At 43.4% G+C, this 15,000-nt stretch overlaps 1 protein-coding gene and 1 long non-coding RNA gene across 2 annotated transcripts in view; both read left to right on the forward strand.

The window, feature by feature from the left end:
• Positions 1-638: 638 nt before the first annotated feature.
• Positions 639-11,101, forward strand: LOC138950765 (arylsulfatase J-like; the record flags this gene model as incomplete). Its single annotated transcript, XM_070322489.1, is given in 6 exon segments — positions 639-736; positions 3,713-3,855; positions 5,113-5,174; positions 5,652-5,760; positions 6,586-7,025; positions 9,198-11,101. Coding segments are annotated over 6 exon segments (1,061 nt in total), but the record flags the coding sequence as incomplete, so codon positions are not given.
• Positions 11,102-11,826: 725 nt separating this feature from the next.
• Positions 11,827-15,000, forward strand: part of LOC138950783 (uncharacterized) — a 10,535-nt gene continuing 7,361 nt past the window's right edge. Inside the window, exon 1 of the long non-coding RNA XR_011450791.1 lies at positions 11,827-15,000. This exon is cut by the window's right edge and continues 1,138 nt beyond it. This is a non-coding gene — a long non-coding RNA (uncharacterized lncRNA).

Below are 15,000 nucleotides of genomic sequence, written 5' to 3' on the forward strand. Positions count from 1 at the left end.
TTGTGCTCATTGTCTCTTGTCTTTTCTCTGTCCCCGTTTGAATGCATAAATTATATCCGTCTTTCTCTTTACGCAGAAACGTGGAGAGTCTGAGAGTGGCATTTACAAACACATTGTGTACACCATTTCCTTTAACATAGCTGACGTACATGGCTCATAAAGTCACGCTCATAAGATAATTGCCTATGTCAGTTTTTGATGTTTTGAGAAAAACGCAAAAAACTTTCTTTGGTTTCTGAACACTCTGCCTATCTCATTTTAGTTATAAGTTGCAAATTGGCTATCTCGAGCTGTTACCACGGGGTAAACGTGAGATAAAGAGCTGACAGCAACATTTTCAATCAGCAAAACTCCATAACAACCCACAAAGAGCGTTTGCATACCGTCTCATTCTCATAACAGGTCTTCCGGTATCATATCTAGAAAAAGTGCCAAACTCAAGAAACGAGATCGGCAGTTTTGCTTACGTTACCGTGGCAATGGTTTCCGATGGTCTGAGAGTTTGTACTCTCTAACACATGATAGGTACCCTTCCAGTCACTTCCCCTGTAGTTTCACTACAGAAATGCCTAACACTGAGCTAGGTAATTTTCTTATGAGCGTGACGATAAGGTGTACATTTATACATTTTTTTCCAGCCATTGTAACATCGATGGACGAAGGTATAGGTCAAGTCGTGCAGGCCTTGAAAGACAAAGGAATGTTCGACAACACCATCATCGTCTTTCAGTCTGACGTAAGTTTAAAATGCCGTCGACTCTGACGTAAGTGTAAAAAGCCGTCGACTCTGACGTAAGTGTAAAAGAACGTCATCACCATTCCTCAACCCAAAAACACAACTCAGCAAAACAAAAGTGTCGAAGCAATCCATCGGGCCATTGCTGAAATGCAGCGCTTTGGTTTATAATCATGATATCCCTTTAAAGTTGACGCAAAAACCTCCCGTTCTCGACCATTCATGTGATCGACACCTGCATTAGTAGAAATGGCATAACCCGCAATAAATACGCAAGATAGGGGAAAGGCTCCTAATATGGACTGGCTCTTAATATGGACCACTTCCTGTTCTGACAAACTAACGGCGCTAGAGCGCTCAAAACAATGCCATTGGCTGTATTCACCCTCTCTGTCAAAACATTCTGACTTGCACACTAAGTTTTATCATGTTATTTTGAGGTATAGGTGGCTTTGTACAGTGATTCGTGAAGGCCGCTTCACTGGTCCATATTAGGCGCCCAGGCTCCTAATATGGACCATTTGTGATTTTGTCTGCATTTAATTTTTGCTGAATGTCTATCGAAGCTATTTCACACTTATTAGGCCTAACGGTTAACCTAAGTGAGAAGGGACTACCAAACACAACATGAAACTTCTTCGCAAGAAAACAAGCTAGTTATCAGCATGAAACAAAAAGTGGTCCATATTAGGAGCCCTTCCCCTAGCGAATCAAAACAACCCTGTTCCGGTTAGACAGTGGTCTGATATTCCCTGTGTCAAAGTTGCCAATTTATTCCTATTCTGATTTCTGTTTGGTCGATTTTTTTAATTGGAACCTTGAATTTGTGTCAGGTTGATTTTGGGATACCCTTCTTTGGAAGGTGGTCACACGAACTCTGTAAAATAAATCGTTGATTCAAAAAGTTAACCAGACAGCCACTTTGAGTGCGTCTAATGGCATACAAAGTTTGAATGAAATGACATGAGAATGATTGTTTTAGTTGGGGTACGAACATGGGTGCAACATGGGTGTGAATAGAATAGAATAGAATAGAATAGAATAGAATAGAATAGAATAATGTTTATTGTCATGAACCAGTAAAGTTATTGACACAACAAACAACAAATAATAATAATGCATTATACAATGCTAAAACAATCCGTAACAAATTTGCCAAGACGAACTTGAACTTCGTCTTCTAAAAATAAGTTACTTGGATTTTTGTTAGCATATTTCATATTGATATGTGAAGCATCTTCTTTAAATTCATCCCTTAATTTAACATATTTATTGCATTTATCTAGAAAATGTATTTCATCTTCTATGACATTGCATTCAATACAAAGACGATTTTCTTTAGGGATATTCTGATGTCTTCCACTTTCAATTTTTAGACAATGTGTGCTAGTCCTTAATCTGCTTAACATCTTTCTGTGTTTATTATTCTTAATTTGTATTAAGTATGACTGCATTTCGTAAGATTTACTGATCATAGAATAAAACTTAAGTCTGGAATATGTATCTGATTTTTCTTTTGTCCAGTATCTTATATATTCCTCTTGTTGTTTTTTGTCAATGGCAAACTTTAATTTGTGTACATTTAATGTAGATTGGTTATGCCAAACGTGACTAAAACCTAAGTTACAAAGAGATTGTCTAACAAATTGTAGCCATGGCGTTTCTTTCGGATGGTGCAACATTGAGTCATATAATTGATGTATATACGAATCTTGTTTGGAGTCTAGAATATGCGCCCAGAATGCTATATGTGTATGTGTATGTGTGTGTGTGTGTATGCGCGTGTGTGAGTGTGTGTGTGTGTGTGTGTGTGCCAAGTTTTGTTTTCAAAGTTACTTCAAAGTGACAGGGAGAAGTGCCAGAACCGGCGTCTGGCATTATGGGGTTAGTGCTAGGACTGGTTGGTCCGGTGTCAGAATAATATGACTGGGTAAGACATGAAGCCTGTGCTGCGACTTCTGTCTTGTGTGTGGCGCACGTTATATGTCAAAGCAGCACCGCCCTGATATGGCCCTTTGTGGTCGGCTGGGCGTTAAGCAAACAAACAAACACACAAAAAAGTGCCAGAGCCTTTTAATGTAGTCAAGTTTGGGTGGCACCCTTTTTCGGTTCGTGCTCCTCAACCCCTAAACACCATTGTCTATTACAGATGTATTATTCGGAATTGAAAAATGTCAGGAATCAGCGTTAATTAACCATGTTTTATTGATAGCAAAAATGTGCATTAGCAAAGTTAAGAAAACTAAAATCCTCATATTCCATTGGAAATTGTATTTCAACAAGAACTTGCGCTACGAAAGGTTTATCCCCATTGTCCTTAGTTAGATTGTTGTTGAATTAAAAAAGTAATTTAATGGAAATGTAACCTGTAATGTAAAAGAAAAAAAATTAAAATTTCATTGAAAAAAAAAAAAAGACCAATGAAGAAGGATATGCTCTCCGCCCCCCCCCCCCCCCCCCCCCCCACCCAAATAAAAAAGAAAGAACAACAAAAAGACAAAAGAGGCAAAACAGATGGGTTGAAGCAGCCTTGCATGCAACTGAGGTCAAAAAAACAAACAAAAAACAAAAACAAAAAAAAGACGAAAGAGGCAAAAAAAGATGGGTTGAAGCAGACTTGCATGCAACTAAGGTAAGGAAAAAAAATGTAGTCAAGTTTGGGTGGCACCCTTTTTCGGTTCGTGATCCTCAGCCGCTAAACACCACTGTCCACAACGGTGGTTTTATTTAAGTCTTACCCCTTATTTAGACCATTGCATTTTACATTTTCTGTTAAGATCATTTGTAGATTTATTTCCATTCTGCCAAATTTGCGGGTGACTGACAACAACCCGAACACGCAAGAACATCTAACGCGCGACTCTGTTGCTGCGAGCTTTCCACCGGGAGGAATTTCTCTTTAATGAAAATGAAAATGACAACAATGAAAAATGAAAATGAAAACAATGAAAAATGAAAAAGATTTTCGCTGGACAGAATGGGGGCAAAGAGGGAACTGGGGGAGCAAGCAACGACCCTCTGAGGGGCGAGAAGAAGATGCTCTACGAAGGCGGAACGCGGCTGCCTGCTATGATCTACAGTAAAAATCTCATCTCTAATCCTGGACGTGTATACGAGGGGTGAGTATAGGATTTTGTTTTTGTTTTTGTTAGTTGTTGTTGGACAATTGAACAAAAGCATCAAACAATAATGGGTACTAGCTTAACTCGCAACAAACAGCGACGTCATACACAGCAGGGTGTTTGAGTGGAAAAAAATCAGTTAATCGGTTTATTACATAGTGATTAACTTTGTTAAACATACAGAGCGTGTGTATATATATATAGGTATCAGCAAGGCATTCCAAACCTGCCAGAATTGTTTTAATCAATCAATATGAGGCTTATATCGCGCGTATTCCGTGGGTACAGTTCTAAGCGCAGGGATTTATTTTTTATTTTTATTTTTATTTTTATGCAATTTATATCGCCCACATATTCAAGGCGCAGGGATTTATTTATGCCGTGTGAGATGGAATTTGTTTACACAATACATCACGCATTCACATCGGCCAGCAGATCGCAGCCATTTCGGCGCATATCCTACTTTTCACGGCCTATTATTCCAAGTCACACGGGTATTTTGGTGGACATTTTTATCTACGCCTATACAATTTTGCCAGCAGGAAAGACCCTTTTGTCAATCGTGGGATCTTTAACGTGCACACCCCAATGTAGTGTACACGAAGGGACCTCGGTTTTTCGTCTCATCCGAAAGACTAGCACTTGAACCCACCACCTAGGTTAGAAAAGGGGGGAGAAAATTGCTAACGCCCTGACCCAGGGTCGAACTCGCAACCTCTCGCTTCCGAGCGCAAGTGCGTTACCACTCGGCCACCCAGTCCGTTGTTTCTTACGGATGCAACTAAAAGGATAAGCTGAGTTCATGTGACAACATAGACAGATTCATGACGGTAAACATTATCGTGAACGAAGGAGAAATAGTACATACATTGTATGAATCCTTTCTCCCTTTCCTTCGTTCCTCACAGTTTATGTATTCAGTCTATTGAATTGATTCGGTCTGATGTGACGAAAAAAAGCAGGGGGGTCTGGGTAGCCAAAGTGGTGGTAGAGCACTGGACTTGTGATCCTAGGGTGGCGGGTTCGAATCCCAGAGACGGTATTCATGTCCTATCCCCCGTGTCACCACAGTGGCACGTAAAAGACCTTCGTCATTCTGCCATAAGTGCAGATTGCTGATACCACCTAAACACGCATGCACTTGTGTATCTCATCTTAAGTCGGGGTAAAACCCGGGAAAATGCCTCTAATGGCTTTGCCGAGAGGGCGTAAAACTTGAATGTCTCTCGAGAAAGGGCTTTCTTTTGATTCCAGGTTGTTTCACCTGGTCGATTGGTTCCCTACCCTTCTCTCTGCAGTTGGAGTCAAGGATTCAGGTATGATGTTTGATCATTCAGTTTCCGCCTATCTCTACGTTCAGTCTGTCTGTCTGTCTGTCTGTCTGTCTGTCTGTCTGTCTGTCTGTCTGTCTGTCTGTCTGTCTGTCTGTCTGTCTGTCTCTCTCTCTCTCTCTCTCTCTCTCTCAGGTAAAGGAACAGAGACAGACTGGCAGAGAGAGAGGGGGAGAGAGAGAGGGGAGAGAGAGAGAGAGAGAGAGAGAGAGAGAGAGAGAGAGAGAGAGAGAGAGAGAGAGAGAGAGAATGAAAAAGGGAAAGGAAACACAGACAGACAGAGACATACAGACAGACAGACAGACAGACATAGACAGACAGGTACAGAGAGTAGAAAAAAAGAGACCAAGACAGAGAAAAAGAGATACAGAACGAGAAACTTAGACAAAAAAAAGGAGACAGACCGACAGACATACACACACACACACACAATAAACAAACGAAAACTCCTTTGCACCACAGGAAGAGGTATGGATGGAGTTGACCAGTGGCCAGTGCTGAAGACTGAAAGCGGCCTTGACCCACGCAAAGTGTTCATATACAACATCAACGGTGGCGACGGGGCTCTCAGGTAAGTCTTTTGATTTTGTAAAAATCCAAGAAAGGTATGTTGTTGGAACGTTTAATTATTGACAAAACAATAAATATATAAATTCGTTACGTTCACAGATAGTTCGACCCACCGGTCTTTGAAGTGAACAGACAGACTAAACACTAATTATAGAAGAAGACAAAAAAACGTGTCTGACAAACTGTTCAGCCGCTTGCAAGGAAGACAGAAGCGAGGCAATGATTCAATGTTTTTGGGATTTCTTTTTATTTCAGTTTTCACCCACGACAAACATTTTCACCGAAACAGGGCTAGATCCAGGAGGTTTTTTTTTAGTTCCGATAGCCCCCCCCCCCCCCCTTACCCCTTCTGAATGTACTTTTTTTTGGGTGTCAAGGGGAGACCTAGACTACCCATTTCAAATACTAAACTAGCTATCACAGCATTTACACCCCCCCCCCCCTCCCCCCTTTCTCCTGCCTGCCCTGGCCAGCCCAGCAACATACTGTGATCTGTTGTTGTTTTTGGTTTTTGTTGTGGTTGTTGTGGTTGTTGTTGGTTTGTAGTTTGGTACATAGTGCAATATCATATTTGATTGTATCCCTTTTATGTTTTATGTTTTATGTGTGTCGTCCTATACAATTGTTGTTATAATCGTTTACAGGCAGACAGGGTGTGCCGAAGAAAAATTTCCATTTTTATGTAATATTTTAATGGACAATAAAGTGCTGTTATTGTTATTGTTATTGTTATTGTATTGTGTGATTTATTCAAAACGTCGCTCTTTGTATCAGGTAGCGTTGCATTTTTTATTGTGGTCTTTTTCAATTCTTTTTTCACCACCAGATTTGGACGCTACAAGCTAACGGAGGGTAACCCTGGCGGTTTCCTCGGAAGAAGGAGGAAGAGAAGTGTTGATGGTAACATGGACACGGCACTGGACCTGGAAACAGAAGACACCGCCAGAACTTTACAAAACACGGACAGGGCTGCGCAACTGGACTCGGAAAGATCACGCACAAAGCGAAGCAGCCAAAACGAAACCGAAGAGCTAGAGGACATTTTGGCGAGCCTGAATAACACGGATTTGGAAATGGACCTGAGGAAACTGTTCCAGACTCTGAATAACGTGGATCTGGGCGTGGAACTGGACTCGGCGGGTGGGAGAAAGGCCAACATGAGCGCAATAGACACGGAAGGAATCGTCGCTGTGCTGGAGAAGTTTGGTCCCAACAACGTGTCCACTTCTTCTGTGTGCGCGACCTGTGAGCTCTATGATCTGCAAGGTAAACCAAAATCAATTAACTCCGAGAAATTGCAGTTTAGGGTTTAGGTTATTTACACATTAACATGCTTCAATTAGGCTTTGGGAGGGCGTCATTCCACGATGAAGACCTCGAAGTTTCAAATGGAAGCATGTTAATGTATATAAACAGACAGAATTGGTTCGGTTCTGTTCACACACTACATTCAGTCCAGACTCGTTTCGCACATGCATTTGATGACACGATTTGCGGTCGCTGAAGGGTTGGCCAGCAGAAAACAGGCACTCGCAGAGTTTGTGTCAAAAAGTGGTGCTTTTTAATGAAAACGTCGGAGTAATGGGATAAAAAGCTTACCCACCTCGTCCTAAATATCGTGAATATCCACAGGCTCGGTAATACCCGAAAATCGACCCTAGGGAAAATATGCACGATATTTAGAACTCGGAGTGTGTAACCTGTTTAATGACCGGTAATTTTTAATGAGTTGGGGCATTCTGACCAATCAAAAGATCTGTTTCATTAAAACGCCAACTTGATTGAATTACAATATTGTTAATCGTCTCTTCTGCACTGTACTACTATTCGAGACTGTGGATTTAGTACCGTGATTGATCCCCGTGTGTGTTGATATTCCTGCGTGTGTTTGACCCCCACACGAGGCCTATACACCGCAACACGGTGGCCTAGTTGTAAGGCGTCCGCCCAGTGAGCGGGAGGTTCGAACCTAAGACTTTAGAATTGGCAATCTAGTGGCTACTCCGCCTGGCGTCTGGCATTATGGGGTTAATGCTAGGACTGGTTGGTCCGGTGTCAGAATAATGTGACTGGGTGAGCCACATTGTGTGTGGCGCACGTTAAATGTCAAAGCAGCACCGCCCTGATATCACCCTTCGTAGTGGACTGGGCGTTAAGCAAACAAACAAACAAACAAACAAACAAACAAACAAACGAGGCCTATACAAATACCCGCGATTTCTCTGAGCCCTTTCTTGTACGTTCTCCTTGGCTTTGGAAGGGGAAGGTGAAGGCAGCAAGGGAGAGGAGATGGGCACCGCTCTCATAAAACCGATCCTAGATTCACCGATCTGTGAATGTATTGTTCTGTCAATAGCAAACGTTCCAACAACCTACCTTTCTTGTTTTTTGATTCTGAATGTTGGAACGGTGGCAGTCTCTTTGTTTTTGGATTCGATCCTAGATAAGTTAAGATCTCGATCATTTTGCTCCCTTTAAGGCTAGACATAGTTATGGGGCTTGATATGAGCAACGGGACGTGCGCGCCCCAAATAAAGATTGTGTTTGTTTGTTTGCTTAACGCCCAGTCCACCACGAAGAGTGATATCAGGGCGGCGCTGCTTTGACATTTAACGTGCGCCACACACAAGACAGAAGTCGCAGCACAGGCTTCGTGTCTCACCCAGTCACATTATTCTGACACCGGACTAACCAGTCCTAGCACTAACCCCATACTGCCAGACGCCAGGCGGAGCAGTCACTAGATTGCCAATGTTAAAGTCTTAGGTATGACCCGGCCGGGATTCGAACCCACGACCTCCCGCTCACTGGGCGGACGCCTTACCACTAGGCCACCGTGTTGCGGTCCAAATAAAGATGACAACAAGAGTAAGTGAGAGTTACGCAAAAACAACCCCCTTACGCGAGAGAGATTAACACATAATTATGTAAATGAACAAGCGACTGGCATCCTTAAAACGGAATCCTACCTGATATCAATTGGGCGAAGTCGACTTCACGAAGCTCGCTGTACGAAGTTGTTAACCTCGGGCCGTTAACCTTAACCTTAACCTTAACCTTAACCTTAACCTCAGGCGACCCAGACTCCTCCGCCTGGCCAGCCCGTGGACTCTTGCGTCATTATGGAAGCCCCTCCTTCTCACTCACCACGACACAAACACACACACAAACATGACTAAATGTAAAAACAATTAACGAGAGGGTTTCACGCCCTGTTTAAGACCTCGGTCATTCTGCCATAAGTGCAGGTGGCTGATCACACCTCAACACGCATACACCAGGGTAGCGCGACTCTTGTTGCTGCCAGCTTTCCCCTGGGAGGAAGCGACCCCCGAGTTTCCCAGCATTGAGATACTAGAGTCAACAAAATGAAATGAAATGAAAATGAAAATATAGGTCGTTGAAATAAACCGTTGGCTTGATTTTATTTTTGTCCAGCGGACCCCGTCGAAGCCCACGACATGGCTGCCGATTATCAGTTGCTGGTTCAGTTCCTGTACCACATCTACAGTCGCTTCAAGACGCAGGAAGTTGACCCAGTGCTGAAGGAACCCCCTGTCATCATTCCCCAGTCCAACAGCTCTCTGTACTTCAACAACACCATCGGGACGGGGTGGTGCGGGGGGCCTCCTCTTCCGTCAACATGAACGTGACGACGAGTGCTGGATCTTGGGTGTGGGGGGGGGGGGGGTAGAAGAGGAGGGGGTTTCAGAAGTGGTGTCATTGCTGAAGGAGCCCCCTGTCATCATTCCCCAGTCCAACAGCTCTCTGTACTTCAACAACACCATCGGGACGGGGTGGTGCGGGGGGCCTCCTCTTCCGTCAACATGAACGTGACGACGAGTGCTGGATCTAGGGGGGTGGAGGTAGGGGTGGGGTTCAGAAGTGGACCCAGTGCTGAAGGACCCCCCCCCCCCCCCCCCGTCATCGTGCTACAGTAGCTGCTCTTGACAAAGTCGGTTGTTGTCATAGCATTCACATAGCAGTGCATTGCAGTTGACATGCTTTCAGAAGGCAATGCTCATCGCCTTTCCTTAGCTGCTCTCGCCCTCCTGAATAATAATGAAAATAAATCGCTTTTCTGTAGCGCGAGCTCTTTTAACAGCTGCAAGCCCTTTTGCCGAGAAAAAGACCCTTAATTTGTGTTTTTATTGTACACATTACACAGCCATCTGCTTTCAGCTGGTTAAACTTCACAGCACTCAAACTAGTATCCGGTCTACTGAGTGGGAGTCGACCCCACATAACGTCAGCACACAAACCACTACGTATACGCCAATCCGCCCTATGGTGTTTTTTTATTTTAAAAAAAGCCAGCTAGGCTTGGCGATCAAAAGGTCATTCTAGCTTTCGTTGGCTTTATGGCTCTGAAAATAAATAAGTGATTTGTATGGAAGTTGGAGCAAACATTCCGGATGATACATGTGTAAGTTAAAGCTAAATTTCAGTTGATATGGTCACGACAATCCCAAAATATTAGTGAGGAAAGTGCCCTCAAGCCGCACTCAGCTGCTCATAACTCCCACTGATAACCGGCAGGGGAACAGGTGGCATAAGTCATGAAATAGTTAACACCAACCAGACCAGGAACATCAAACATACAATCAAAAGTATGAAGGACAGACTGACACCTTTTGATAATGCAACTGTATGTTTTTCTGTTTGTCATGTAATATGTCCTTCACAATTGTGGATGTTAACTCACTCACTACGAACCACTGCTATCGCAGTGGTCCCATGCACACCACTTCCCCACGAACCACTGCGACCTTTGGATTTTTTTTAGCTCAATGACGTCAATTTTTGTACGAAAATAGAGAGGCTGGCTCTCAAGTTTAACCAATCGTCTGCAAATTACCAAGCTAGTTTCACTTCTGTCTGCTGTAGAACGATGACGCGAGGTTTGATTTCGTACTCGCTGGCTTTGTGCAAATTTGCAAAACAACAATGGCGTCTACCAGTACGACACGTGCTGAAACACTGCTATCGCAGTGGTTCGTGGGGAAGTGGTGTGCATGGGACCACTGCGATAGCAGTGGTTCGCAGTGAGTGAGTAAACCACGCGAATTTGAAGTGATGGCCCTGCGTTCAGCGTAATGTTGATGCCAGAAAAAGGGTTATTTATACCCCCCACCTAAATCAGCTATTTTCTAAGTAAAACACTTGAAACTTTGCACTGAAGGGCATCAACATATCAACAGTAAACCCTGAAAGTTTCAAATATCTGTGTTGAGTACTTCTTCAGTAATGATTTTTTTAAAGTATTTATCATTTCATGACTGTGTTTTAATCTGTATTTGATTTATGATTGCTTCTGTCGGACAAATAAAATTGTGAGGACATTTCCCTTTCAGTATGGTTAATTGGGAGCATCTCGTTACTCCCCCGTATCGTTACTCCACCGGCTCGTTACTCCCCCGGCTCGTTACTCCCCCGTATCGCTACTCCCCCGGCTCGTTACTCCCCCGTGCCTTTTTATTACACTTAAGTAATGCAGTTATTACTTAATTGAATTTTCAAGAGAGAGAGAGAGAGAGAGAGAGAGAGAGAGAGAGAGAGAGAGAGAGAGAGAGAGAGAGAGAGAGAGAGAGAGAGAGAGAGAGCATGTTTAAAGAACTTACAACTGTCAGATCTGCCTGTACATTCGTGTACAGTACATCTTTGAAAAAAATGTATATATTTTAAGCAGAAGAGATACCGTGGGGAGTAACGAGATGCTCAGCTCGTTACTCCCCCGTATCGTTACTCCCCCGGCTCGATACTCCCCCGGCTCGTCAGTTATTCCCCCGGCTCGTTACTCTCCCGTATCGCTACTCCGCCCCCGGCTCGTTATTACCCCGTACACAGAAAATGACTGGATAACCCTGTGATAGTAAGTTAGCATGAACTATTGTTTTTCCGGAGAAATTGTCTGGATAAACAAACAAAGAAACAAACAAAACAGCTGGACAGGGGGGGGGGGGGGGGGGGGGAACAATATTTCATGCCAACTTACTATCACAGGGTTATCCAGTCATTTTCTGTGTACGGGGGAGTAACGAGCCGGGGGAGTATCGAGCCGGGGGAGTATCGAGCCGGGGGAATAATGAGCCGGGGGAGTAACGAGCCGGGGGAGTAGCGAGCCGGGGGAGTAGCGATACGGGGGAGTAACGAGCTGATCCCGGTTAATTTCAGTCGACTTGCATGTGGCAAGAATGCATTTGCAACGTGGCCTTGTGTGAGAGTGTGGGTCGGAAAGATGCCAGTGTAAATGTAGCAGAACTCCAAAAGTGTACCTGCGGCTATAATTATGACAAAACACTGTTTCAATGTAACACACCTTCGTAGAACATACACACACACACACACACACACACACACACACACACACACACACGCACACACACACACACACACACACACACACACACACACACACACACCGAATTTAGGAGGGGTTGTTGTGGGAAGTTCCACTATATATTTATATACTAGCAGTTAAGCCCGGCTTCGCCCGGGAGTAAGCGGAGCCCTGTAGCAATTTAAGACGCTCGCTATCCCATTATCATTAGCTTTACCTCCTTTGTTTGGATACAAAAAAAGAGTTATCTCCCTTACCTTCTAGAAATTTCCGGAACTGTCCAGTTAATTTTTCTTTCTTCATTTCTTCCCCTCATAGGAGCAATTATAGCGAGTCTCTAATATCACTGGCATGATGTGCTTGCTACAGGTGAACAGTAGGCACTGAACTGGTCTTGCACCATATAGGCCGTATTCAATAAATGGGAGGTCCATAATCTGAGAAAGGAAACACTGAATCAAGAAACTAAAACCCAGGTGCACATCTGCGGCACCTAGGGAGTGTACGTGCACACTATCTTGTTCCTGCCTCTTGCCATCTCAGAGGTATGGCGACCACAGACAAAAAAGAGTTATCTCCCTTACCTTCTAGAAATGTCCGGAACTGTCCAGTTAATTTTTCATTCTTCATTTCTTCCCCTCATAGGAGCAATAGCAAGTCTCTAATATCACTGGCATGATGTGCTTGCTACAGGTGAACAGTTATCTCCCTTACCTTCTAGAAATTTCCGGAACTGTCCAGTTAATTTTTCATTCTTCATTTCTTCCCCTCATAGGAGCAATAGCAAGTCTCTAATATCACTGGCATGATGTGCTTGCTACAGGTGAACAGTAGGCACTGAACTGGTCTTGCACCATATAGGCTGTATTCAATAAATGGGAGGTCCATAATCTGAGAAAGGAAACACTGAATCAAGAAACTAAAACCCAGGTGCACATCTGCGGCACCTAGGGAGTGTACGTGCACACTATCTTGTTCCTGCCTCTTGCCATCTCAGAGGTATGGCGACCACAGACAAAAAAGAGTTATCTCCCTTACCTTCTAGAAATGTCCGGAACTGTCCAGTTAATTTTTCATTCTTCATTTCTTCCCCTCATAGGAGCAATAGCAAGTCTCTAATATCACTGGCATGATGTGCTTGCTACAGGTGAACAGTTATCTCCCTTACCTTCTAGAAATTTCCGGAACTGTCCAGTTAATTTTTCATTCTTCATTTCTTCCCCTCATAGGAGCAATAGCAAGTCTCTAATATCACTGGCATGATGTGCTTGCTACAGGTGAACAGTAGGCACTGAACTGGTCTTGCACCATATAGGCTGTATTCAATAAATGGGAGGTCCATAATCTGAGAAAGGAAACAATGAATCAAGAAACTAAAACCCAGGTGCACATCTGCGGCACCTAGGGAGTGTACGTGCACACTATCTTGTTCCTGCCTCTTGCCATCTCAGAGGTATGGCGACCACAGACAAAAAAGAGTTATCTCCCTTACCTTCTAGAAATTTCCGGAACTGTCCAGTTAATTTTTCATTCTTCATTTCTTCCCCTCATAGGAGCAATAGCGAGTCTCTAATATCACTGGCATGATGTGCTTGCTACAGGTGAACAGTAGGCACTGAACTGGTCTTGCACCATATAGGCTGTATTCAATAAATGGGAGGTCCATAATCTGAGAAAGGAAACAATGAATCAAGAAACTAAAACCCAGGTGCACATCTGCGGCACCTAGGGAGTGTACGTGCACACTATCTTGTTCCTGCCTCTTGCCATCTCAGAGGTATGGCGACCACAGACACACACACACACAGACAGACACTCTCTTTTATTTATATGTATAGATACCTCGCTTTCTGTGCAACAGATGGTGTGCAAAGAGCTCAAATTGCTTTGCTCTTTACTCCTCATACTGTGGTGTACGTATTTCAACCAAACACAGATGCTACTCCAAAATGTTTCGCATTCGAAAAAGTCCGTTCGAGTGCGAGTACCAAACGAGGAAATAGTATATATCGAACAATCTATCACATTAGTGTTTTTCAGGGATTCAGAATTCTATCTAAACCTAAAGCTCTCTTAACGTGATGTTATCGCGGCTGCTGATGCTGCTTCAGAGGTAAGCGATATACACATACATAACTGTTTGTTTTTTGTTTTTTTGCGGAGTGGAGCCTATATTGACATAGGTTTCACATTCGAAATTAATGGTAGCAAAAATTAATTGCTGAGTCTGTAAAAGAAACATTCATGCAAGATGTTGGTGTTTGGTTTGAGACAAAGTGGAATGTATTGAAAACAAGAAATTCCTCTGATAGGAAAAACACCCCCGTCAAGGGAAATAACCTTCTCAGTTGGTGGCAGTGAGAATGGTTATTTCCCTTTGACCAACGGGGTGTCCGTCTATAAGTCGTTGTATAATTTTAATCCACCAATAACTCCCTAACCGTGTGTTTGACTGGTCCCAATTTTTGTAAGGGCCGTCTCAGGAATGTATAGAACCTGTTCACCAAGTTTGGTGACGATCGGTCCGTTCATTCTTGAGATCTACTTGCGAACACAAACACCGCCACAAACACACAAACACATCGAGTGAAACCTATACACACCCCTATACCGGGGGTGTAACAATCTATTCAAACCTGTGGAGCCCAAACACACATGCCGATGCGAACGCAGCAGAGTACACAGACTTTGTTGTTTATTCACACGGTTGTTTCAGTCGCCGCAAACAGGTATATAACAGATATTTTCGATATAATTGGAATTTCGACCTTTCCCCAGATAAAAATAGAATTTTGATTCGATCCAGCTAGATTCAGAATTTAGCCAGATTTGATATCGGCCTTGGCATATATGTAGAGCATACTAAATGGCTTGTTGTGTCGTACCATATTTACACGAGTT

The sequence above is a fragment of the Littorina saxatilis genome, linkage group LG16 (assembly GCF_037325665.1).
Source record: "Littorina saxatilis isolate snail1 linkage group LG16, US_GU_Lsax_2.0, whole genome shotgun sequence".
Taxonomy (NCBI): domain Eukaryota; kingdom Metazoa; phylum Mollusca; class Gastropoda; order Littorinimorpha; family Littorinidae; genus Littorina; species Littorina saxatilis.